Source organism: Liolophura sinensis, chromosome 9 (genome assembly GCF_032854445.1).
Source record: "Liolophura sinensis isolate JHLJ2023 chromosome 9, CUHK_Ljap_v2, whole genome shotgun sequence".
Taxonomy (NCBI): domain Eukaryota; kingdom Metazoa; phylum Mollusca; class Polyplacophora; order Chitonida; family Chitonidae; genus Liolophura; species Liolophura sinensis.
In genome coordinates this window covers 4,520,510-4,548,044 of record NC_088303.1, presented here as the reverse complement: position 1 = coordinate 4,548,044, position 27,535 = coordinate 4,520,510, and the positions used below count along the sequence as shown (strand labels likewise).

The 27,535-nt window shown below is 39.5% G+C and overlaps 2 protein-coding genes across 2 annotated transcripts; both read left to right on the top strand.

Annotated features, from left to right (window-relative positions):
• The first annotated feature begins 635 nt into the window (after positions 1-635).
• LOC135475029 (uncharacterized) lies at positions 636-7,379 on the top strand. The gene is made up of 5 exons (XM_064754761.1): positions 636-678; positions 1,634-1,813; positions 2,488-2,777; positions 3,571-3,697; positions 7,051-7,379. Exons 1-5 carry the CDS (start codon positions 648-650, stop codon positions 7,377-7,379), a joined length of 957 nt encoding a protein of 318 aa, XP_064610831.1. The 5' UTR covers positions 636-647.
• Positions 7,380-9,974: 2,595 nt separating this feature from the next.
• Positions 9,975-26,672, top strand: LOC135475027 (glutathione synthetase-like). Its single transcript, XM_064754758.1, has 14 exons — positions 9,975-10,283; positions 12,857-12,896; positions 13,568-13,666; positions 14,073-14,259; positions 15,469-15,544; positions 16,243-16,382; positions 16,692-16,734; positions 17,072-17,145; positions 18,871-19,035; positions 19,732-19,801; positions 21,230-21,421; positions 23,149-23,230; positions 23,641-23,830; positions 24,532-26,672. Exons 1-14 carry the CDS (start codon positions 9,975-9,977, stop codon positions 24,656-24,658), a joined length of 1,794 nt encoding a protein of 597 aa, XP_064610828.1. The 3' UTR covers positions 24,659-26,672.
• The last annotated feature ends 863 nt before the right edge of the window (positions 26,673-27,535 follow it).

Here is a 27,535-nt window from a genome sequence, read left to right as displayed (position 1 = left end):
AAGTGTCTGTTGAGTTTCACGTGTAGCATCTGATGTAGAATTCTACTTTTTATGTTGGCCCACGTCGGCAAACATAATATATATGGAGGCCTACATGTTGAAGTGTAGGATAGTCCAACAGATCTATTGTCCACAGACAGACAGGTACAAGCTGTATGTTATATCGTTGTGCATGCATGTTTCAAATAATGGCATCGTTATTCAGATACTTGTATAATACAGTTTGGGCAGATACACTTTATGTGACACGAGTACCTTTACTACGTGTACAAGTGCACAGTTCAACCCAACTTTGCACGATCTGTTCAATCCAAGTTCACGGATTTCAGGCTTAGGCATATTGTCGAGGTTAAACGATAATGACGTGTTGCAAAAAAAAAATCTTCCTGGAATTAACTGAAGTGAAGAGGGTATGATTGATGTAGATAAAGCAGCTAATGCTATTAGCTGTAATGCTGATGGATGTTCTAGCGTGGATATATAGTGTTATGTCATGCGCGCAGGACGCTGTACGGTCGAAGGTGGTAATGAGTTTATCCCACCCCTATTTTACCTTGATTAACCGGATGCCAATTTCACCTTTGCAGGGCTAACTCAATTAAGCGGCTGCTCCAAAAAGTGTGTAGAGAGAAGATGCCAGCCCGAGGATGGGAGACACAAGCCAGCCTACAGGCTTAGGTAGGCAAGTGCATGGGAGACTTTCTCCCCACGACCAATTGTCTCAGGTGTAGAATGTCTACATTGACTTTTTGCAACGCCTTTCAGTGGGACAATTTTTGGTAACTATACCAGATCGCCATAGCAATAGAACGTCAGAAAGCCAAACAGCTTGAATCCTAAATTTTCCAGACTGGAATTAAACGTTACCTCCTTGAGAAGTATTTCGACCTAAGTGTGTTTTGTTCACTGTATACGAGTGTATATGTATCTAAAGGACAATGGGGGCATTTGAATGCAATCCATTAGTCAAAACAAAGCACCGAACACTGAAGTAAAAAATCAGAGCATGTAGCACATTATAGACACGATTCGGTGACAGACAAATGCATCTATACATGCATATACTATAGCGTCTGCAGACAAAAACACCAGTCAATTTGTGAGTTCCAGTCATGACAACCTAGATATCAAATCTTTATCCAAATTTCAAACTGGAAATCCATATAATTATTGTCAAAATCTAATGATAAGATGCAGGTCACTGTTGCTTTGATGGTACCTTTGCACGTTTTAGGGCACAGACTAAATATAGGCGTCGGTTCGTCATATTTAAGCGGAACATGTGTATACAGGGCTATGCTATTTTCATATATACCGGAATTAATGAGAAACAACAATTTATTTATTTATTTGATTGGTGTTTTACGTCGTACTCAAGAATATTTCACTTATACGACGGCGGCCAGCATTATGGTGGATGGAAACCGGGCAGAGCCCAGGGGAAACCCACGACCTTCCGCAGGCTGCTGGAAGACCTTCCCACGTACGGCCGGAGAGGAAGCTAGCATGAGATGGACTTGAAATCTCGCTAGCGCGCGAGAAACAACAAGACGAGCTAATTGTTGTATACACGTACATTATATCACTCCCCATACTCTTTTCCCATTACAAATGATTGTGTGACTTTTTTCAGATAAAAAACCCTCGGTTACCTTTGAGTCTCAGATAGACTGCAGACGACAGATTCAGTCCTTACCACGTGACTTCCGACAACACGATAGTTTAACCAACGATATAAAAGTATCAGCAAAGTTTTACTCGGTCCCCAGACATTTACAAGCTGATGTAGAATTTAAGCCGCCAAAGCGTAAAGGTAAGTTTTGTCTTTCCACCAAATCTGAGTTTTATTTATGTATTTATTTGACTGTGGCACCATATTTTCACTTATACGGTGTCAGTCAGTTTTATGTGTGGGATAAACTGGAGTGCCCGGGGAAAACCACCGACCTTTGCAAAGTTACTCTCCAGCATGTGATGTAGTGGGACCCGTTTTACGAAGCGGTCACAAATTGCACCTGACGTTTCTTCTATGACAACATACCGTGGAGAGATACGTTCGCATGGTAAAAGCGCTTGACGTAGAGTTGGAACAGTTGCGACAGTAAAACGAAATGCAGGTAGGCCAAACACACCATATTACCCTTGGACAAATAATCTTCAGCAAACAGTCACACGTGCGTCATCCATTATGTATTGTCACCAGGACCTCATGAATAGTGAGAAAAGAGGATTCCAAAATTCGGCCGGGATTGAAACCGTACCTCTCAAACCTTAGGTGTTGGAAGACAAATGTCAATTTCAGTCGGTTTTACTGGCTATTTGTTCTGACTTCATCAGATTCAATGAATGTAAACTACATTTAACTAACCTAAATTTTGACTGAAACGTCTACTGTTGGAGTAGGAGTAAATCACAGTTTGTGTGTAAGTTTATTGCTTGCAGCTAAACAAATGTATATAATGTATAGATCTAAATGTCTTTTTTCAGGTGGCCTACCCAGGTTGTTAGACTTGCTGACGCGTAGAGCATCTAAGGAGCTACAGTATTACAAACAGGAAAACGACAGCACGGAAGGTTCCACTGAAAGAGACAGCGTTCATCAAGAGCGTCACGATGACGTGACGTCATCACGACCGACTTCTATCCTTTTACGCCCATGGCTGGCCACAGAAAAGGAAGCTGCTAGTTTGACAGGCCTGTCCAAGTCTCCCTTACTAAGCAGTCCCGAGGTGACGGAGAGTGCCTCCCTCACCCCAAGCCTACTGAACATTCTTCAGGTGAACATTAATTGTACTACAGATATGAGTTAAGTTGAACTGAAAAAGATTTCCGTTGTCAAGAATTTGCCAAAACGTTGTCCAAAAACATCTTGTTATGAATAAATATTATTATTATGAATAGATATTATTCACCATTTTAGATATTATTGGTTTTGGTAAATATTATCTACATAGATATTTTCTTTTTAGCCAATACAAATATTCATAATAATAATATGATTAAAACACCGGATGGCGGGAAATTTTAATATCTGTCCTCATTGCTTAAAATGCCACTTTGGTCAGAATACAAATTGCGCAGAAATATTTAAATACAGTGATGTGAAAGAAATCCTACGGAGTAAGCCTGACACCTTGTTTCAACATGGTAACTGAAGATTCCTTGAAAAGCAAAATCCGTAAAATTTTCCTGATGTGACGTGATAATATTCCCTGAATGACGTCGAATCAGGCAGATATGACGCTGAGTAAGGCATTTATGCTGGGATGACGTCAAGAGCGTTTGAAAGGGTAGCGTCATTTGTGGATATTCGTCAGCGATTGATGACGTCATGTGTTCGTGGGTGGCGTCACACCAGGCAAAGTGGAAGGGACAGAAATATTTTGTTTCTGTATACTCTGACGAAACGTACAATATCGGTTTTAATTGGCTGCAATATTTTCACAATTTAGGAAAGCAATTCAGACTATCCCAGTCTTTATCAATTCACCTTGCTTTAAGACACAATTTGTGTGGAGTCAAACAGTTTGGACTCCGTGCCTTAAAAGTCAGTAAATTTCTTATTTTCAGATCATCCAGACATCTTCTGTGTACCTCAGTGACCCAGAGCCCCCGTGGATAAGAGAGGAAAACATCCCTGTGATTGCTCATATTGAGTACAAGAGCACCCGGCCCGAGCATCTCTCCTTCAAAGTGGGTGGGTGACTTCGTATTTACCTGATGACTGATGTTTTTTCTTGGAGAGGGATTTTGTGCTTTACCCCACTCTCACTGCTTGTGGGGCCCTGGTGACTATAAACTTTCGAAGGCTCAGGCGTTCGTTGAAACCTATTTGTCTTCAACCAAAATGGTGTGCATCAGAATATCACTTGTGGCCTGGAAAGTTCATCAGTAACTTGCCAAAGGTTGGTCTCCACCATCAACGAAACTGTCCACCACCACATAAGTGAAAACAGGGGCCTCCGTGGCTCACTTGGATTGCGCGCTAGCGCAGCGTAATGACTTCTCACCAATGCGGTCGCTGTGAATTCAAGTCCAGCTTATGCTGGCTTCCTCTCCGGCCGTACGTGGGAAGGTCTTGCAGCAACCTGCGGATGGTCGTGGGTTTCCTCCGGGCTCTGCCCGGTTTTCTCCCACCGTAATGCTGGCCGCCGTCGCATAAGTAGAATATTCTTGAGCACGACGTAAAGCACCAATCAAATAAATAAATAAAATATAAGTGAAAAATTCTTGAGTAATGCGTTACACAACAAACAAATTTGTGTTGTGCTGTGTGCAGAGAGTTCACTAAATCGAGGTTGGCCTAATGGACAGACACAACTGACAATATAATATAGATGACCTTTACCAGTCAAGCTTTGCCTTCATAAATATCAACGGAAATTCCAACAAGTCAAAAACATTATACTCCAGCCATACGTAACTCAGTTAAAGAGAAAAATATATTGTATAAACAGCACCTAAAGGGCAACAACAAAGAAATAAAATATAAATATACAGGAAATACAGAAATCAACTGAACCACATTGATCGCGCAGAAAATAAGAATTATTTCGATCAGAAATTTAATAGAGTAAATAACATTAAAGGAACGTGAAAATTGATAAACGAATTAATTGAAACAAAAAGTAAAAAGGAACTACCAAACTCGTTCATCACTGATGGTGTTAAAGTAACTGATACAGAAAAAATTGGAGATGGTTTTAAGACATGTTTTCAATACGCCCCCATTAAACTAGCATTCGCTTGCCTCAAATTATTTCAGAACTTACCTTCTACAAATCAACCGACCAAACTTTCACTAGGCTTTTGTACACGTGAAGAAGTTCTTAAAACATTTATGAGCTTGAAAACCAGCTCCCATTGATGAAATTGGCGACCGTATCCTTGGCTTATTCATTAATTTGTGGTTTTAAAGGGAAACTTTCCCAGAAAATTCAAAAGTCGCCAAAATCTGTTCCATTTTTAAAAGCAGGGCGCAAGGATGACTTTAGTAATTACAGACCTTTTTTCGTATTGCCTTTTTCAGTAAAATCTTTGAAGCAATAGTAGCTGATAACCTAAAAAGATTTTTAGAGTAAAAGTATTTTTCGAAAATCAAATGAGAAAAGACGGCTGGCGCAATGTAAGAAATTGGAACAGACAGCTGGCACAATGTATGTAATGAGGTCAGACAGCTTGCACAATGTATGCACTGAGAGCTGTTATAATGTAATTAATGAGAAGAGACAGCTGGCAAAGTGTATGTAATGGCCACAGTCAGATGGCACAATGTATGTAATGGCCACAGACAGCTGGCACAATGTATGTAATGGCCACAGACAGCTGGCACAATGTATGTAATAGCCACAGGCAGCTGGCACAATGTATGTAATGGCCACAGACAGCTGGCACAATGTATGTAATGGCCACAGACAGCTGGCACAATGTATGTAATGGCCACAGACAGCTGGCACAATGTTTGTAATGGCCATAGACAGCTGACACATTGTATGTAATGGCCACAGATAGCTGACACAATATATGTAATGGCCACAGATAGGTGACACAATGTATGTAATGGGAACAGACAGCTGGCACAATGTATGTAATGGCCACAGACAGCTGATAAAATGCAATTAATGGACACAGACAAGTGACAGACGGTACGTGATGGGCCCAGATAACATACATTTTAAGTTCATGTCACCTCGCGTTCACATACTGCAATGTATAGTACCGACTCGTCCACTTTGTCTGTAGGCTAACGAAAATAGGGCAAGCTCTATTTCATAAGTTGCGCTAACATCGTGCGATTTATGTCGAATTATATAAAATGATATATATGAAATAATGTTCAAAGTGTCCGGATTCGAATTCGAACTTCGACAAAAAAAACAACAGAAACGAATATTGAAATCAACATGAATCCATATTTTACCTTATTATGCAGTCATCCTGAGGAGTATGAATCAGACTGGTGTTTACATGGCTTCATTGTCTGTTCACGCTTCCTTCACTTTGTGTTAACAAATTTTTTGTTGATGTATTTATTCATTTCATTGCTGTTTTACGCCGTACTCAAGAATATTTCACTTATACGAAGGCGGTCAGCATTATGGTGGGAGGAAACCGGGCAGAGCCTAGAGGAAACCCAAAACCATTCGCAGGTCGGAGAGGAAGCCAGCATGGGCTGAATGGACTCGAGCTCACAGCTACCGCACTGACTGGAGGCCCATGGGTTCAATGATTTTGCAATGTGAAGGTTCATGCAGTGAAAATAGTGGATCCTTTGTTAATCCCCTCGGCCACGGAGGCCCCTAATCCTTTGTTGATATCTGTGGTGTATAGAAGCATGCATGTAAATACCAATTTGGTTCATATTCCTGATGAAGGCTGTATAGTTTAAGCCGAAATATAGCACGTTAGCACGTGTTGTAGTCGAATTTGACAAGTCGACTACAAACCGCACCGGTTTAGCGCAGTTTAATGGACACACAGAATTGACAGAATGGACACTGAACACAAACATGTGTTGGACACAGACAGTTGTCAAACATAATTTAAAATATTTAAATTGTTTCCGCAGCATGAAAAAACCATCTGCCAAAGAATAAAAGATGTCATCACTGCGCATGCATGGCAAATCTGTATTAGGTACCCCTGACAAATACATGTACTTTAGACCAATGCAGGTATTTCTTTATTTATTTCATTGGTTTTATTTTACGCCGTACTCAAAAATATTTCACTCATACGACGTCGGTCAGCATTATGCTGGGAGGAAACCGGGCAGAGCCCGGAGAGACCCACGACCATCCGCAGGTTACTGGGAGACCTTCCCATGTACGACCGCACAGGGAAGCCAGCATGAGCTAGACTTGAACTCACAGAGATCCCATTGATGAGAGGCTCTTAGCTGGGTCATTACCCTGCCCTAGCGCGCTGACCAACTGAGCAACGAAGGCCACGCAATGCAGGTATATACACCAAATGATCGATGTGACTGTTGATTTGATAATGACACATAAATTTCGTCATTACTGCAGACAAGAATCTTGTTTGTTTCAGGCCAGCTGATTTTTCAGAAAAGGGGTGTAGACGACAATGGCCTTGCTCACGGGACCATGAAGAGGCACAGGTTTTCCAAACAAAAGACTGGTTATTACCCAGCCAATTACGTCATACCAAAGCCAGTGAAGGAACCATTTCAGATTTTCAGACTGTTCAGACGAAATCTTTCTCGGCGATTTACCCGTGGAGGGACATCGGAGAACCCCATAGGTGAAACCAAGATGGAAGCTAGTCAGAGGAGTTCTCTACCCTTCCTCAGAATGTCCAGCAGACCAGGGACATGCACTATTTATCCGGTAGTAGACTGGAACAATTCCATATCTTAACTTAAATATATGCTCCAATTACTGAGAATATTAATATGTTACAGAAAATGCATGTCCTCGATGTTCATTAAAATTTCCATGGTATGATGTGAACACGGTCTGTTGACTTTTTTTTATATTTTATGTTCATAAAGCCTGTGTCGTGATTGTTTGACACAACATAAACAGTTAATAGAATACCTTGGACAAGTCGAGCTCATGGTGGCTTGCGCTCCGGCCGTTTGTGGGAAACCTGCGAATGGTCGTGGGTTCCCCCGGGTTCTGTCCACTTTTCTCCCACCATAATGCTGACCGGCGTCGTATAACTAAAATATTCTAGAGTACAGCGCAAAACACTTATCAAATAAATAAATGAACATCTTGAACAATCGTGGATATCCCCAAAGGCATAGAGACACTAAAAGTATATATCAGATGGAAAAACATCAAAACACCGTCCAGGGAAATAGTTATTTTTCGTATCGTAGTGAACCGTATTCACTGGAGAATTCTGGTGCATAATAAAGTGTTGGTGAGCCTTCATATAGTCACTTAACCGGAATGGTAGTAGTAAGCTCTACTATAGCCCCGTTCACAAAAAAGGGCGAACAAGATATATATGATAACTGGGACCATCGTAAGTTTATCGTAAATTCGTAACCATTCGAAAGTATCTATTCTGCCTTAATCGAAGAACCTCTACGACATGAATGATTACGTTACCTTTGGAAATTGCAACCCACAGCTTCGTGAAAATTTACGAAGCTTTTATGAATACTTACAAATCATTACGAACTAACGATTAACGATTCTGAAATGTATCAAACGACAAACATAATCATGCAGAACCAATGTTTCCATAGCATGGAAAACGATGATGGTGCTTAATTTTTGCATATTTTATATTTCTTCTTCATAACTATTCAATATTATGCATATTTCCCGTCAGAGGTGGGAAATATTCGGAAATGACATCTTCGATGAACACATTTGGAACGCGGGACTAGGTTAGGGATTCAATTCGCGCCTCTGCCTCCAACAGAGTCGTTTTGAAAGCTATCACTTCTGACGTCCCCACAGCAGGCCACTGACAGTTCTAGTTCAGCGAAAATACATGTCATCAAACAATAAAACTTTGGTACATGCTTTTTGAAGTGAGTAGATTAAAGAGTTGATTTTTTTAAAAAGTTTGTCAATTTTGAGATTTGCCCAAAAAGCCGTTTGCACTCGTTAATTTTGGTCACAAGTCGACATCTGAGATGGTTAACTATATAGTCAACAGTGGAGGCCAGCGACGACGCGCTAAAAAAGTACATAGAAAAGCATAAGAATGACAGGAATGAGATATGGAACGCTAGCCCTTCAGGCCTGCAACACCGCACGCTAGCCCTTCAGGCCTGCAACACCGCACGCTAGCCCTTCAGGCCTGCAACACCGCACGCTAGCCCTTCAGGCCTGCAACACCGCACGCTAGCCCTTCAGGCCTGCAACACCGCACGCTAGCCCTTCAGGCCTGCAACACCGCACGCTAGCCCTTCAGGCCTGCAACACCGCACGCTAGCCCTTCAGGCCTGCAACACCGCACGCTAGCCCTTCAGGCCTGCAACACCGCACGCTAGCCCTTCAGGCCTGCAACACCGCACGCTAGCCCTTCAGGCCTGCAACACCGCACGCTAGCCCTTCAGGCCTGCAACACCGCACGCTAGCCCTTCAGGCCTGCAACACCGCACGCTAGCCCTTCAGGCCTGCAACACCGCATATGACAAAGGCCATAGAAACGGCTAAAGTTATTTCATCTCGTTTGGAAAATATATGTACGCTGACGAAATCTATGTATTGACCGATACTGGTGGCTTTCTTTACCAGTACGTAGTACGCCGCACAGGTGTAAGCTCGCAATCTTTCAGTGTAGAGGAACATCACTGGTTTTATGACATTTTATGGGCAATAAGGCGAGTTATGCCGCGTCAAAATCCAGAGGTGTCACCAGCACGTGCTCCATTTTTGAAGAGCTTTATAGAGGTCGCTTGACGTCACGCGATCCACATCACGGTATGTGGGTGAGATCCGCTATGTTCGGCCGTTTAAAATGCCGTACGTACGTTACCAAAACAGCTCATATTCGTATTACTTTTACATTTCTGTTATGAATGTGTGTAGTTACCTCCGTTATTAGTGAATTTGTCATGATGGCATTTTCACTGCAGTACTAGTAGCACTTTAATTTCCGGACTGTCCTCTGCGACATTAGGGGAATTTTACGTAGCAAGAAGAAAGCTGAAAGCCTATTTGTATATTTTTATATGTTAGGCCACATCATATACTCCGTATTAAGAAACAAGCCAAAGCGTTACATGTATCCCTTAACAGTGTAGAAATGTTGGCAGTGAGTCGATAACCAAGAAAGCACTGATGTCATCTAACTGGCGTCAGTATCTAAACAGTTTACGTCCGTCGATACCCAAATGAAATCCGATGTATCAATGTCTGAATACAATGTTTGTGCTGAATTAATAATAGATGTGTGCTAATCAACAGAATAATTTCCTACAATAACAGAATATATTCTAACAACGAACATGATAAAATAAACAATGAATATTAATCATTACGGACATGCGGGAGATGCGGGACATTCAGGACACGCGGGGCATGCAGGACATCCAGGACATACTGGACATTCGGGACATGCAGGTCATGAAGGACATGCAGGGCATGCAGGGCATTATGGACATACAGGACATGCAGGACATTCAGGACGTGCGAGACATACGGGACATTAAGGACTTCCAGAACATCAAGGACATGCGGGACATGCAGGGCATGCAGACATTCAGGACTTTACGGACATTCAGGACAAAAAGCGGACATTCAGGTCATTACAGACATTCAGGACATAACGGACATCCAGGACATTCAGGACATGTAAGACATGCAGGACATTCAGGACATAACGGACATCCAGGACATTCAGGACATGTAAGACATGCAGGACATTCAGGACATTACGGACATTCAGGACATCCAGGATATTCAGGACATGTAAGACATGCAGGACATTCATGACATGCAGTACATTCGGGACATGCAGGATATTAAGGATATTACGGACATTACGGACATGCAATTACCTGCAAGGAGGAATTTATTCCGTTAAACAAAACTTTAGGTGGAGGCACCCTTACGGTGCAACATTTCAGACAGTGAGTGCGTGTATACCAGTACAATTAGTGTGATGTTACAGTTAAGCTTCCATATTTTACAACTTGACTTAATGTAATAACAATATGGTACTGTCGAGCTTCCATAGTTATGCTCTACTTTATGTAATAACTGTGTGGCAATACTGGTCTTTCATAATCGACATTACTGCTACTTACATTTACATTCACAATACCGCTAGTCTTCGAAATAACCAAACGGTCGCTTAACTGTTTCACATAGGCAAATTGTCGTTAAATTAATAAACGTTGTACTGTCAAACAGCATATTTTCGACACATTTATGTTATCAGCGAACATATTTAAATTCGTGAAACAATACAGTAACATTTCCGCCTGCTAACTGAAGGAAACCATTAATTTCATTACTGAAGTCACTTTTAACTGACATGTTTTTTTCCCCACCAAATGCTGAACGTAAACAATAATAAAATCGCGCTCGATAGTATCCCATCGCATGCCCAGTGTGATCGACGTGATTATGAATTGTACGTTTTTTACGAAATACATGCAACTCTTGATATACAAAGGTAAACTATGATCTTACGCATGAGACTACACGAAATTCACATACTTACATACCTGAAGGTAGGAACTGATTCTGTTGGAATATAAGCCTTGGGGGAAGTCACTCATACAGCATTTCAGACGGTCGGTGCGTGCAGATCGCCGGGTGCTACTACAATACGTTCATCAAGCGGACACGGACTTTCCGATTGCTGTAACCCTACATTCATATTACAAGTCTCCACAGTTCCTCAGTACTGTATATTCACTGCAGCAAAAATCTACCCAGATTCTCACACAACACTAAAAACACCAAAGCCACTGGTTGGCCCACAAGGATAGGACATACAGGCCGCAGTGATGTTCAACACCGCATAGAGACTTACATAAAGGATGCTCATTCAATTCTCCTAGCTTGTATGCCATGCTGGTGTTTTTTTAAAACACACAATTTTGGGTAGAAACTCCCCAGTCCATACCACCAATAAATTAAATTATTATACTCGGTCAATACTCGGTCAAATGGTATTCTATAAAACATGATATCCCATCCACACCCCACAGCATGCATTAAATGTACCTGCTACTGAACCATGCTGTGACGTAATCGCTGGCCTGTATGCCCTATACTTCACTGTCTGCTGTGAGACAGAACCCAAAAGAGATGGGCCGTGGGAACACAGCGTGTACGTTTGATTTGACCAGTATTTATTTAGGTCTAATTAACTGATGATCTGATTGTTGTTTATCAATGTATACACATGCATTTTTATATCAGGTTTATAGGTGGACGGAATTTACCAGTGTACATGCCCAGACAAAAATGGCGCCCTAGGTCATGTGTGATACGTTACAACCACCCGAGCTGGATTCGAACTCACAACCTCAGTGGTCTAGGGTTTAATTGACAGTCGAAACAATGCTCAGAATCAGCTGTTTTATTTCCTTCCCCCCTGCCAGGAGAAAAATTATACATGTATAGCTTCCCACTTAAATTTTCTCTGTCGTAGCTTTCCTCTATCGTGCCCGAGGTCATTTTTTCAGATCACCCTCGGCAACCTGTAGTCTATACAAGAATATATAACTCCAGACTATGACTGATCTGGCTTAGATCCAAAGCCTCGATCTATACTCCCCCAGGACACCTGTTATCCAAGCAAGTTAATTTTAAGTTCTAGTTATTAATATTTAGTACCACAAACATCTATAGATTGACTGTAAGGAGGTGCAGTAGTATCTTATTAAAATAAAATCTATTGAGCAATGGGGATTTTAAAAACTTAATCCAGTTTTTATGCGTGTTTTAGTACATGCATGTTTTGGTACATTTAAGTTTTAAATTGTGTTTTTTTTTCTATTAAGCGCGTTTTTCCATCACTATAAACCTACAATATTGAATATATGACATTACATCTACAGCCTACATTTAGTTTATTAGGTAGAAAAAAAAATAAAATAAAAAAAATACAATAGTCTTACATGCAGTTCGTCCTAGACCAACAGATACACCTTGACTTACCTCTGCAGATGAAATCTGTGTGTCACAAGTGGAAAAGTAGTGTGAAGATGACAGCGTTTTCGTGAAACATTGCATAGGCATTCTGGGCCTAGGCGTGTACGCACGATTTACTATATTGGCTATGTGTCGCTCTGCGTTAGGGGTTCGTTAATCCTATTTTTTTACTCAGCCTTAGTTGGGGCGCGTAACATGGTCGCTGTGGGTTTTGTGGTCTGGCGTAATCGGCTACTGTTGTTTGTGTACAGCTTTAGCCAAGCGTGGAAATGGGGTCGAAAGTGAAACGGGACCAAGGTTTAACTCTGATTCAACTTAACTGTTTCCATGACAGTCTTTGAAATTAGCCATTATAAAACCCGGTTGTAAATTCTTAGGTGTATAATGGATCTTCTGAGGAAGTTTTTATACACATCTCCCCATTTTACTTGGTACATGATTTGAGCGACACACAATGGACGATATTGATGAAATCCCAGTTTTCGTATAACAGGCTGGTCGAATAAAGCGTGCGATTGGGTGGAGAGTCAGCCTGTTCCCATGTTAAACAAACCAGAAAGGAGAGCAAAACACATTACATAGCCATATGAAAGCACAAAGCAAAAAAAACAAAAACAAACAAGAAAAAAACAAACAAAAAAGAAATACACACACAAACTCATCAGTCCCAATGTCCAGCTGTCGATAGACGAGTTTTTTGACGAAATACTCCATTATCCTTGTGATTTTTTGCATTTTGTCATGAACATTTGAACATGTTAACAGAATAAACCTATTTAGGCAGCGCGTAATACATGATTTGAAACCTGGTGTATTACAGATTCTCTGTGAAGCTTACAGCCATTATAGTCTAGTCTTGGAAAAATCTTGTACATATATTACTGTTCAGGTACATTAGCTTCTCCTGATTTTGCTGATTAAACATGAAATTGAAATAGTTATTAACAGCTACCTCCTGTTCTCTTCAGGTTCATTAACCATTGCACATGAGGGTGTAAGTTTACCCTTACCAGATGACCAGCTTAAGGAGATAGCAGCCAAGGGGAAAGACTTTGCTCTCTGTCATGGTAATTCTGTCAGTTTCTTTCTCTTTTTGTTTGCACGATAACATATAATGATTAATCGAGTGTCAATTAAAACTCACAAAGGTAATTAACAGTGATAAAATGAAGTGTAAACAAGTCATCACATGACACATTGTCTTAACAGCTTTTGATATTTTCCTTTAACATTAAAACGATTGAGCCAAATACATTACTGCTCCTGGGTGGAGCATGCCAACAAATATTTTTGCTAATTACATCTTCTTAATGTTTTTTTCGTGTGTGTGAATATGTAGCAGGAATGCCTTGTTACTGTAGCCTTGATTTTATTCAGACCAAGATCAAGTCACCTTCATTAAATCCATATTAAAATTTGTAGCCTTCCATTGAAAAGTCTTCAAAGATTTGAGTTTTTTTATTCATTTTGCAGGAATTTTAATGAGAACCAAAGAAGAACCATACTCCTCAGAGTTATTGAATTATGCCCCATTTACCCTGTTCCCAAGTCCTTTACCTCGTACCTGCTTTCAAGATGCTCTGGATGTCCAGACTTCCTTTAACTACCTCATGCACCTTGTAGCTCAAGACTATGAGTTTTTACAGGAATCGCTTAAAAGGTAAATTGTCATTACATCTTTTTGCTAACAATACCTTTAATTGCCATGCATTGTTGCACATGCTGTAATTGTGTTGTCAGGAATACACTCATCATGCTTGTAGGTTTTCAATCAGTTTGCAGACTTACATGTACATTTTTTTTACATTCAGAATAATCAGCAAAAAATAGTTTTTAGTTATTATCAGTGGGCATATTTCATATCATAATTTTGGTTTGTCATCATGTTTTTTCCTGACAAAAGCTTGTTATTTCTTATTATTTTCCTTTTGGTGTTTAAACTTGAAAGTCAATATGGTACTTGCTAGGACAGTTGTCAACAGAAGAACATGAATAAGAGAAGTATTCCATGTTTCTCTAAATAACTCCCCACCTGTCTACTCCAATGCACATTGATATTTACATACCATCATGGAGTCAGTCGACCTCTGGTTTCAAGACATTTGTGCCTCGATACTTTCTGATAGGAATGTTTAAAAGGATAATGATTGAACGTAGTAAAAATTGTGGCAGTATAGTCAGTGCAGTTGTACTTCCTGAATGGGCTAAAGCTTTCAGTAATTGCCCCCATTGCCCATGACAGTGCAGGAGGTTTAGGTTCAAGCACCTGATTCATTAAAAGTATTTCTCATTAGTTCTGGGTGTTGTATTGTCAGATTTAGTAACATGAATCCTTTGAATGGTTAGCGTGTCTGTCTGGAAGACCCCTGATCAAACCCAGGTCGGGTCATGCCAAAGACTTTAAAAATAGTGCTTGAGCTGCCTCACTTGGCGCTCAGCACTGAGAGGTTAGAGCAAGGAAACAAAACTGGTTGGCCTGGTGTCGGTATAGTGTGTCATTTCGGGTGTCTTTGGCATGGTACTTCAGTGGCAACAGTATTTCGCCTGCCACTCACCTGCCACAAGGAGATACAGTATACACACACACACACCTAATGACTCCTTGCGATCATATTACCGAAAAATCGTTTAGTAAGTGTTTTAAGTAAGTAAAACATGAGCATACCCACATGTACATACATGTAGCCAAGGCAACTAAAACTCATGATTATCAGCGAAATTATGAATTTCAGTATTAATCTTTAAATTTTCTTTGAACCCAGGGTAATATTCAGCCTGACTTTTTTGTTTTGCAGATCCGATTTTATTACTGGTATGTTTTATTTTGACTGAATGGTAATGAATGTTAAAATCTTTGTACGATGTCTAGTGTTATAGAAGCAGATGATTTTATCAGCCATTTATGGGATATTCTGACCACAGTTAGGGAAGAGAACTCTGGACAGGTAAGAAATCCTTCTTAATTATTGTTGATATTAAATGAATGGTAAAGGTAAAAGTGAAATAGGCATCAAAAGGAATAAAATTTAAAACTGTTCAGGAATCTATACGTAGTTTTGGTCTTTCTTTTGTTTCAAGATTTTCTCAAAGTTCTGAATTCATGAGACTACATGTACATTTAGGAATCAGGGCATATAAAGTCTTTAAATGGTAAACATGTCCTGTAAGGTCACTGGACTCATCATGGTCCCAAGTGGCCAATGTAGAATCCAGTATTTTAAATACTAGTAACTTGGTCAAAAAACACTAAAAAATGTATTAAACTAATTCCTGGACAGTTTTTGATTCTCTTACCTTTGGTGTGTACTTCATCACATGGGCTCTGCCCAGTTTCCACCCACCGTAATGCAGACTGATGTCTCGTAAATGAAATATTCTTGAGTAAGGTGTAGAACACAAATTAAATAAATAAATAAATTGATTTGTACTTCATTGAAGTTTTTGTTGTTTCCTCTTGAATATAAATAGTGGTAATAGGTGAATATGGAGGGAAGTCTCTTCTCTCATACATGTAGACGAAGATGCTACATTTCAGGTGTGGTTAAGTAAATCATGCATACAAAGTTAATCTTTTTTCCCGAAAAGTTTGTCTTTTTTTTAATAAATTTAGTGTCTTTCACCAACCAGGTTTTTTGCCTTTCAGCCGATTGTCCTTAACCTGAACCGAAGTGACTACATGGTGGACGTGAAGGACCCTTCTAAACCCAGCATTAAACAGATTGAGTTCAACACAATGGCTTCCAGCTTCGGAGGTCTGGCCACCCAGCTAACCTCTGTCCATAGGTTTGTTAGTCCACACATATAGATTCATGGTTACCTGCCGATTTGTGACTTTGCTTGTTGAGTTATAATTCGACTGGTAGATTTATAAATCTACTGGTAGATTTGTGACTTCAGTTGCAGATTTAGAACTTGTGGATGTTTGACTTTTTTGTATATTTATGACTTCACTATTAGATTTTTGACTTCACCTATGGATTTGTGACTTAATTGTTTTGACATGTACAAGCACAGGTTGCAAATTTAGAAAGCACTGGAATTTAGAAGTTCAGCATATAATCAAGCTAACTGAAATGTTTTCCTTGTTTGCAGGTATACATTGGAATTGTGTGGAGTTATGAATCATCAATCAAACGTAAGATTTTCTCAAAATTCTGGTGTAAACACATATCGCAACAAATCTGTAATGTTTTGGACTGTTTATTCAGTCTGTTTACTGTTTCAATAATTCAAGACTCCATAAGTAAGTTGTCATTGAGCTACCTTCTACAAAGTTTCTGTAGGCTAGAGTACTGGATATGTAAATAAACATTTATATTGTGCTGGAATTATTTTAAACAGGAATGCTATTATCACAATTAAAAAAATGTGAGTTGTGAAGGATGTTCTATGCCTGTTAGATTTGAACAATTCTGTGATAGAATTATTAAATGTGATCTGTAGAATCATTAAATTGTTGGTATATTTGATAGCTTCCTGATAATGGTGCCGCCACTGGGCTTGCTCAAGGGTTGGTTGATGCTTGGAAGCTCTACGGAAATCAGAGGTATGCGTGCAATGCAGGTACATTAATTAAAACAAAAGATCTTGTATCCGTTGGATCTGCATAATTTTCAGCTTTCCAGGAAGTCTGAGTATTTCTTCAGAGCTTTCATGACCTTTTTTTGTACAACTAGGCTTTACTGGTCAGTAGCGAATTGGCCAAAAATGACCTTTTCCCCAATGCTTTAAGGTTGGGCAGCCATTTTGTTTTAGACACGAAAGGGTGGGCACGTGACCTCTTCCATTCCGTCCTTTAGAATCGCCAAAGTCCACAAGTTTTATCTGGCATAGGCTGCTGCTCAGACTATTATTCAGAAAATACCTTTGACGTCATAGAGCTAGAGTAAACGTGGACATTAATCGGATGCTGTCTTTGCAGCTATCTCTCACCTGTCTTCTGAACTGCAGCTTCAACATGCATGTCAATTAAAGTAGAATCAAAGGTCATTCAGTGTGAATTGACCTCTGATCTTGTGTTAAGTGACCTTTCCACTGTATAATCTGGTCTTAAGTTGATGATGACAAGATCAAACTCTACATTTTCCACCAATTTTCAGTTCTGTAGGATCTTTGTTCATTAAGTAGCATCAAGGGTCATTTGAAGCAAATTGATCTTTGCCCTTGCCTTAAGCGACCTTTCCACCACATAATCTTGTCTTAAGTTGGCGATTCTTGCTATTTAGACTATGCTCGACATTTTACATCTGATTTTAATGTTATGGGTTTATGTCAAATAAATCCTTAATTAGTCTGGTCATAAGAGTCCACTGTAAAATTTTGTCTTAATTTGCAGATTCATAATTAGTGTGATTTTCCTCACTATGTAGCATTGGTGTCAGCCTTATAGATGCTAGATCAAATAACACTGAATTGAGAGGTAATTTGAAAGCGCCCCATTACCCCACCCACCACTGGCTGCACTTAAGACAAGGGTTTATACAGTCAGGCAGGCTACCTGTACCTCATCAGACAAAGCTTTTATATTTATTTATTTATTTGATTGGTGTTTTACACCGTACTTAAGAATATTTCACTTATACGAAGGTGGCCAGCATTATGGTGGGAGGAAACCGGGCAGATCCCGACGAAACCCTCGACCATCCGCAGGTTGCTGGGAGACCTTCCCACGTACGGCCGGAGAGGAAGCCAGCATTAGCTGGACCTGAACTCACAGCGACCGCATTGGTGAGAGGCTCCTGGGTCATTACGCTGCGCTAGCGCGCTAACTAACAGAGCCACAGAGGCCCCTAAAGCTTTTATAGCTTTCATGTCAAATCTCAGCTAGCTCTTGGACTATGTAGGACCTAGTAAAATACAATCAAAAATTTGTTACAAAATAAATTTGTAAATTTAGTTCATTTAAATGCAGCATTATGATCAATACATGAGAGTAACACAGTATGACAGGAGAAAACCAGACTTTGTACACATTTATATAACACCACATATTCTGAAACATTTAATTTACCTCCAAAAAATAGATTATTGAAGTGGAAAGGTTAAATTTTTCAAGGGAGGTAACTTCCTTTACAGGTCTAACACTACCTATGTCTATATAAAGTGCTGCCACCATTAAAGTATTATGTCAAAGACACCAGGCATGACACACCCCACCCAGTAACATTATATAAACCAGAACTGTTTTCTTGTTCTGTATGTATTTAAGATTTGACCTGAGTTTGTTTATGATCTACCTGAAATGTTCACTGCATGTCGTGTGTCATCCCAGTGCTGCTGTCTTGTTTCTTGTGGAGCCGGTTTCCAGGAACGTGTTTGACCAGCGATGGCTGGAGATCAAAATTCACGCCATTAACCCTTCCATCAGGGTGATCAGGAGAAACTTCATGCAGATTTATGAGAATGCTGAGTTAACAGATGACAGAAGTCTGACGATGTGAGTACACAGTGTATATATACTATCATGTACAAGTATTATCTTGTGGGGCATGCATAGTATGTATGAAAACGGGAAGGGTATTGGGGCAGTAGTGAATTGGTAGTTCAATCAGTGATTTGCTACTGGAGTCAGTGATTTGTTAATTGAATCAGTGATTTGGGTAATTGAGTCATTGATTTGGTATTTGAGTCATTGATTTGTAATGGAGTCAGTGAATGGGTGATTGAGTCATTAACTGGGTGATTAAATCTCTGATGAAGGATTGTGTCTGTGATTTTGTCCATGATTGGAGAATTGAGTCATTAACTGGGTGATTAAATATCTGATGAAGGATTGTGTCTGTGATTTTGTCCATGAATGGAGAATTGAGTCATTAACTGGGTGATTAAATCTCTGATGAAGGATTGTGTCTGTGATTTTGTCCATGATTGGAGGATTGGGTCAGTAATTTGGTGACTCCATGATTGTCAGTCATTATGTCTCTCTACATCTATGGTCAAATCCTGAGAATGCACATGAAAGGAACGAAACAAGATCCCTCAGGGTAGAATATTGACAGCTGGATGGAGTATTGTTTACATAAATGAAATGTTACTGTGGCCATCTGGGATGAAATATTAACTTATGCATGAATTTATCATCAGATTGTGGAACATTGTATCTATACATATTGATAGCCTTCTGTTTTTGCAGAGATGGCATAGAGATAGCTGTGGTATACTTCAGGTGTGGCTATGTGCCCACAGATTTCCCCTCCAACAAAGTAAGCATATGCACCTGCAAATTAGCAAGGTTTTCTACTAACTTCATTTGATTGAATTAAAACAGAAAATATTGTCTGTATGTTTGCCTGTAGGGGCCCTGCCTGCATGAGACAGTTCAGGCTAGCTGAGACTGTCAGAACCTTAACCATAGAGCTCAAATGTTTGTATCCAGTTCTTTATCTCTTTCTTACGGTTAAGGCTTCAAGTTGGAAGGTTGTCAGGTACCTTGTGAAGGTCATTAGTGAAGGTCACTGGTTTCCTTTAGGTTTTGTCTATCTAAAAACCGGACTGCCATCACATAATTTTACACATATTCATATTCTTGGGTATAGCATTAAACACCAATGAAATAAAGAACCAGGAACACCAAGGCAGTCATTTTGAGTTCAAGTCCAGCTCATAATGGCTTTTTCTCCGGCTGTATGTGAGAAGGTCTGTCAGCAACCTATGGAAGGTCGTGGATTTCTCCCAGGCTCTGTCCAGTTTCCTCCCACCATAATGCTAGCTGTCGTCATATAAGTGAAATATTCTTAAGTATTGCGTAAAACACCTATCAAATAATGAAATAAATAATTCAATGAAATAAATGAATGTACCCATATTCTTGCAGTTCTTTATCCCAAAGACAGTGGTTCATTTTTGCCAAATACTGATTTACAGATCTGTTCAGTTTATTTGCATGCTGTCTTGTAAGAATCTGCAACATTTAGAAAGGCGATAACGCCTGTCGCATCTTATAAATTTTCTTCTCAACCTACACTGTTTTCTGTCATCCATAAATTTGTCTGTCATTGTGAAGGGGAAAATGTAGTGACTCCAAGGCTGTTTAATGCAAATATGACAAATAAATGCACAAAATGTCAAATAGTATCCATGTATGAACACCTGACAGCAATTAAACCACCAGATGTGTCAGCCATATAACTGTCACGGTTCATACAGGATTTTGAAAACCTTGAAAACCCTGGAAATTAAAAGTGACTGAATTTTGAAAAGCCTGAAAAATCAGGTGTTTTTGTCGTTTTTGAAATGGCCGGATGCACAGGCATAATTATGAGAATATTCAGCTCCTGTAATAAGATCATTTTACTGTGCTTGAAGCTTGTATAACTGTAGAAGTTTGGTTCCAAGTAACCTGGCAAATGTACAGTTTAAATCTGGAAAAGCCGGGAAAATGTGCAGTTTGGATCTGGAAAAGCGTGGAAAATGTACAGTTTGAATCTGGAAAAGCCTGGAAAATGTGCAATTTGGATCTGGAAAAGCCTGGAAAATGTGCAGTTTGGATCTGGAAAAGTCTAGAAATTTGAACTGAATCTTGACAAATTTTTTCCTTCCTGGCCTGTGATTGTGTATATTTATATAAACCTTAACAAAGCATCGGTTGTGTCATCCGTCTGTGTGTTTGTGTTCCTTCCTTTATTGCCTAGGAGTGGGAAGCCAAACTGAAGATGGAGCGATCTTTGGCCATCAAATGTCCCTCTGTACAGTCGCACCTAGCCGGCAGTAAGAAAATCCAGGAAGTGTTGGCACGACCAGGGATGCTGGAGAGGTTTATCAGAGATGAGGAAGAGGTCAGGAAACTGAGGAGGACATTTGCGGGACTCTACACTCTAGATCTGGTACTGGTGTTCACTGTCAACTACAGGTGTTCATTATCAAGTTCAAATGTTTGAGTACTGGTGTTAAATATCAGGGACTGGTGGCTACTAAACAAGTACTGGTGTTCTTTAACAAGTACAGGTTGTCATTAACAAGTAGAGGAGATCACTAACTGGTTGTCACAAACATATGTACTGGTGGTCATTAAAAAGTGCTGGTGGTCACCAACAAGTACTGGTCGTCACTAACAAATAGTGGAGATCATTGACAAGTACTGGTGGTCACTAGCAAGTACTGATTGTCACTAACAAGTACTGGAGATCACTAACAAGTATTGGTTTTCATTTACAAGTACTGATGGTCACTAACAACTGTTGTTTGCCACTAACAAGTTGTGTTTGTCACCAACAAGTACTGGTTGTCACTAACAAGTACTGGAGATCACTAACAAGTACTGGAGATCACTAACAAGAACTGGATGCCACTAGCATATGTACTGGTGGTCACTAACAAGTACTGGTCGTCACTGACCTGTGTACTGGTTGTCACTAACATGTACTGGTGGTCACTAACAAGCACTGGTTGTTGCTAACAAGTATTTGAGATCACTAACAAGTACTGGAGACCACTAACAAGTACTGGTGGTCACTAACAAGTACTGGTTGTTGATAAGAAGTAATGGTTGTCACTAACAAGAGCTGGTTGTCACTAGCATATGTACTGGTGGTCACTAACAAGTACTGGTTGTCACTAACAAGTACTGGAGATCACTAACAAGTACTGATGATCACTAACATATGTACCGGTGGCCACTAACAAGGCATGTTTGTCACTAACAAGTACTGGTTGTCACTAGCATATGTACTGGTGATCACTAACAAGTGCTGGTGGTCACTAACAAGTACTGGTAATCACTAACAAGTACTGGTTGTCACTAACAAGTATTGGTGATCACTAACAAGTAGTGGTTGTCACTGACAAGTACTGGAGGTTATCAACAAGTACTGGTGGTCACTAACAAGTACTGGAGATCACTAACAAGTACTGGTTGTTACTAACAGGTACTGGAGATCACTAACAAGCAGTGGAGATCACTGACAAGTACTGGTGGTCACTAGCAAGTACTGATTGTCACTAACAAGTACTGGAGATCACTAAAAAGTACTTGTGGTCACTAACAAGTGCTGGTTGTCACTAACAAGTACTGGTTTTCACTAACAAATGAACTGGTGGTCACTAACAAGTTGTGTTTGTCACTAACAAGTACTGGTTGTCACTAACAAGTACTGGTGGTCACTAACAAGTGCTGGTGGTCACTAACAAGTGCTGGTGGTCACTAACAAGTACTGGTTGTCACTAACATATGTACTGGTGGTCACTAACAAGTGCTTGTTGTCACTGACATATGTACTGGTGGTCAAAAACCAATACTGGTGTTCAGCAACAAATTCTACTTGTCTGTAATTATAGTTCTCTAAAACTAGTAGCTCTCTTAACAACGCTCTACAGGCGCTCAGTTTTATGTCTCACTGGGTACTAATATTGAATGCTCCTCAAACAATCCAGATGGTTTTTCTGCATGTTTATGGCAGGAGGCCTGTCAGATACCTGGACAAAAGTGATGGGCTCTACAAGATTTCTTCTGATTATAAACCTGTGCAGACTGCCATAAAATATAATATAATAAAATTAACTAAGACCTCAGGTTATATTTTCAGTACAATGGATATTTGTTTACTGGTTACAGAATCCAGAAGGTGACAAAACTGTTGCCATGGCAATGAAACATCCAGACCATTTTGTCATGAAGCCTCAGCGAGAAGGGGGAGGTATGTAACATTTCTCCTCATTGTAACTTTGTAAGGCCACCTTTTAGCCAGTATATGAATTACATAACGTATAACCCTGTTTTTAATGCTTTGCTATTTTTATGATATTGTAGCGATAAATGAAAGTATTTTTTTTTTGTTTGAAATGGTAGATCATTAAGTATTCAATTACAGTTTGAATTTTATGATTTATCATGTATGACTCACTATGAGTGTTAAACTTTGCTGGACAAAGGCACATTGTCATGCGTTTATTTCCTACCTTGAAGTGTTGTACAGTGTAGTATTGTACAAGAATTCTTGTGTGTATATCCTAAGGGAGGGGTGGATGGAATGACAGACGTATGCATAACGTCTTCCAGTAATAAATGAACGAATAGCTCATTCAAATATACATGTACACTTTACAGGAAATAATTTATATGGAGATGATATCATCATGGAGTTGAACAGAGTAAAGAATACTGAAGAGCGATCAGCATATATTATGATGGAAAGAATCTTTCCTCCAGCCCAGAAGAATTACCTTCTCAAGGCCGGCGCGCCAGTTCAGCTGTCTGGTGTTTTATGTGAATTGGGCATTTATGGCGTGTTTATAGGGTAAGGCTCTAAATAGCTTCAGACAAATACAATGGTTGAGGCCTCGTTTTCATGAGCTGCAAACCTGGGTTCATACCTGATCTGGTACATGTACTTGCTGACTTTGTGTGCAGTATCCAGGACTATATGAAGTACATTACCACATCAGCTCTAATCAGCCAGGTGTCGGGCTACTGTGTCTGGTCTCAAATTGTTAAACACCCAAATTGTTGAAAGCCCAAATTGTTACAAGCCCTCAAATTCCAGCTTTGGTGCAGGGTTAACATTGCTAAATGTTCCTGTACTTTTATTTTATACTTCATCAGATGTATGTCAACTTTTTTCTTTTCTCGTTAATTTCTGTGTATTCTGACCGTGTTATTGTATATTATTGAAATTTTATCATAAATTCCACGTTTCCAGTGATAGCAAGTTTTAAGAACTATATTTGCCCCCTCAGGTTGGTGGTTTGACCATGAATATATCTGACCGCCATAATTAAGTGACAAATTCTTCAACGAAATAAATAAAATAAATAATAATAATGAATATGTCATTTATTATGCCATGTGGTTTAGTGGTGTTGTTGTGAAAAGCAAACTATGGTGCAGCCGTACATTCAGCTTTAGGGGAGGTTTGTGCACTTCACGTGTGTTGTAGCTCCAGTTTAACATGACAGTCATTCTAATAAACGCTAGATGACTGAGCATGGACTGTTTCAGGAATGGCAGTACTGTGGTGGAGAACAGACAGGTTGGTCACCTCCTGCGAACCAAGACACTGGGCACCAATGAAGGAGGAGTGGCGGCTGGATTTGCTGGAATAGACTCACCCTACCTGATAGACTAACACCAATGAGGGAGGAGTGGCGGCTGGATTTGCTGGAATAGACTCACCCTACCTGATAGACTAATCTACTGCGACGTTTTAACATGTTATGGAAAACAACAACCAATTTTATAAGGATTTTACAAATCAATTTCTCCCCTTACGTTAGTGCAATGACGTATAGCAGCATACAAATCATTATAAGTTATATGAGAATTAAATTTTATGATTGTCGTAGTGCATTTCAGACTTTTTAAAATTATTTCTGCAAATTTCAAAAGGGGTGTCTGCTCTTGGTGGTGAACTGTTGATGCTTTACAGAAGGTATCTGGGATATCATTTCTTGATTGGTCGAGTTCTGGGGCCATTTTACAAGTCTTTGCATTGCATATTTCTAAGGTTGTGTAGGTCATAGTCCCATAAGGCGACGCCGACCTCATTTACGAGCAAAATTATGATAAATAGATTTACAAAGTTTTGTGAATGTGGGCCTGCACTGTGAATGAATAAGGCGACGCCCACCTCATTTACGAGCAAAACTATGATAAATAGATTTACAAAGTTTTGTGAATGGGGGCCTGCGCTGTGAACGAATAAGGCGACGCCGACCTCATTTACGAGCAAAACTATGATAAATAGATTTACAAAGTTTTGTGAATGTGGGCCTGCACTGTGAATGAATAAGGCGACGCCCACCTCATTTACGAGCAAAACTATGATCAATAGATTTACAAAGTTTTGTGAATGTGGGCCTGCACTGTGAACGAATAAATTGAATGAACACTATTCAGAACCAAGAAGAAACTCTCTAATATTAAAACGGAATGTGCAGTTATCTATTGCAGTATTAACTTTATACATAAACATAATTTCAATATTTATACCGTACCTGCAAAATATCAAAAATGTTTCTGCAGCTATCAAAAATTCACATCTTCAAAGATTTTAATGGCATAGTTTAAAAAAGCGGCCAGTTATTAACATTGTGTAGGGCGTATTCATGAAGTTGCATTTGTTGTCTCGTTTTATACATTGGACAGTTAAATGAAATGTTCTTGTCTCTAGCTTTAAATTTTAAGGTGTCAGTAAAACTGCCTTCAACAATGCTATCTTGAACTTACAAGTATCAAAAATGCCATCTGAGATCTCATGTCTCCCGCCATGTTTGTGTATGAATGTCATGTACTCTACCAGTTGTTACTAGGATAAGGCATTTAGCAGATTCACTCACTGTCACTTTCACACACTTCTGATTTCTGATAGTGATATATTCGTCTGCTGTGGATGCACCGTATTCATATATTTATTTTGTGACCAGTCAAATCTTTAATTTCATAAACTGACTTTCTGCCCTTTTCAAACAAAAATGCTGAATGTAACAAATATATCGAGTTGTTTTCTGGCAAGACGCCAGTGATAACCCCCTGAATACGTACTAGCGTATCCTTTACACTAACAAGCTCTTACATTATTTATGGTGCGGGTATTCAACATTATCATATGAAATCATCACTAAACTGTGTTGTTAAATAGTTGTTAGAAAGAAATGTTATGTATTTTGTACAGGGCCCTGGTAATTGTAATATTTTCCAACGATTTGGCGTAGAAACCTAGCAGCTTTTGTACAACAGAGCCCTGGCATGATATCGATAAGCATACAGTTATATGTATTTAAAATGATCGTTGTACTAATATGCACAAGATTATTCCATTGTAAACGTGTATTTTCAAAATGATATTTTTTAGCTTTTGCCTTCATTGATTTCATTGTTTCTATTCAAATTTAGCATTCAGTGTTCATTATTAAGACAATTGAATGCTAGTAATGTAGTGGATTAGATTCTTTATATCCTAGTATATATAGATTTATATTTTTCCAAATTACTTATAGGTAGTACAGTATAAGGATTTATTTATCCGAGGAACAAGCATTTAATATGTATTCGGTAGGTGACGGTTGAGATGCAGGTAGATGTAGCATGTGGTTTAGTAGGGTTGTATGAATAAGGCGGTTATATGAAAAATAAAAAGGTAGAACCACCCATGGGCTATGAGTAATCACTGATATACATTGTGGCCGTTCTTTTGTTTGTACATTTTAGAAAGTGTTCTAGGCTTGACCATAAAATTGTCTTTCGTATTTTTTTGTGCTTGACCAAGAGTAATGAAGTCTAACAAACCGAATCGCGCGTTCAGGGGATTTGGATATTAATGAGATAACGATGACGAAGGAGGTCATAACATTCCATCGGGTTTCAGCCAATCAGGTTTCAGACTGGGAGCAGCACTTGCTGGTTTGGCTGCGGCTGTAAGTCTGGAGATTTATCCGTTAAAGCTGGCAATTACTATGGGTTTCCCCACATCACACTTAACTTCCTCTGCCTACAAACCTTAGGTCCGTTGTATAAGTGAAACACGCCGCTAAACAACAATGCAATTTTGTGAAAATTTATAGGGTTTTAGACGCCTCTCCATTTACATGCAGTGAGAAAGCTTTGTAATCTAGGTAAGGGAAGGCCAGATTAAAAGTCATCGTGTTTCTCTCAATAGCAATAGACACTGAGCCAAGAATTTCGTCTGCCTTTGACTTGATGATGTGTATTAGCTTTTTACTGTGTATTCAGTGACCTGTTAAACAGAACGTCGTGCCCCTTAGTTAGTAATAGAAACATTGACGAAATGCCAAAACAGGTTGGCATGTCATTGTGGAAGTGGTAATTAGCGGGGTTTTTTGTGTGTGTGTTTTTTTTGTTGTTTTTTTTATATGTATTCGGCAGGATAAGTTGAGCTATAAACAACGGTTAATTGCGGGATTGCGTAAGCACTTGAATGGAACTGGTGCAGAACCAATAACAGTTACATGGAAATGATTATATACATGTTATTTAGTCAACAGTC

What these genes read in the sequence shown, in the direction of transcription:
- LOC135475027 (XM_064754758.1), top strand. Translation starts at nt 9,975, where the DNA reads ATGCGGGAGATGCGGGACATTCAGGACACGCGGGGCATGCAGGACATC. An exon ending in TTACAGGAATCGCTTAAAAG is followed by an intron (nt 14,260 to 15,468) that starts GTAAATTGTCAT and finishes TACGATGTCTAG; the next exon opens with TGTTATAGAAGCAGATGATT. An exon ending in GGGAAGAGAACTCTGGACAG is followed by an intron (nt 15,545 to 16,242) that starts GTAAGAAATCCT and finishes TTTGCCTTTCAG; the next exon opens with CCGATTGTCCTTAACCTGAA.
- LOC135475029 (XM_064754761.1), top strand. Translation starts at nt 648, where the DNA reads ATGGGAGACACAAGCCAGCCTACAGGCTTAG. An exon ending in AAGCCAGCCTACAGGCTTAG is followed by an intron (nt 679 to 1,633) that starts GTAGGCAAGTGC and finishes GACTTTTTTCAG; the next exon opens with ATAAAAAACCCTCGGTTACC. An exon ending in GCATCTCTCCTTCAAAGTGG is followed by an intron (nt 3,698 to 7,050) that starts GTGGGTGACTTC and finishes TGTTTGTTTCAG; the next exon opens with GCCAGCTGATTTTTCAGAAA.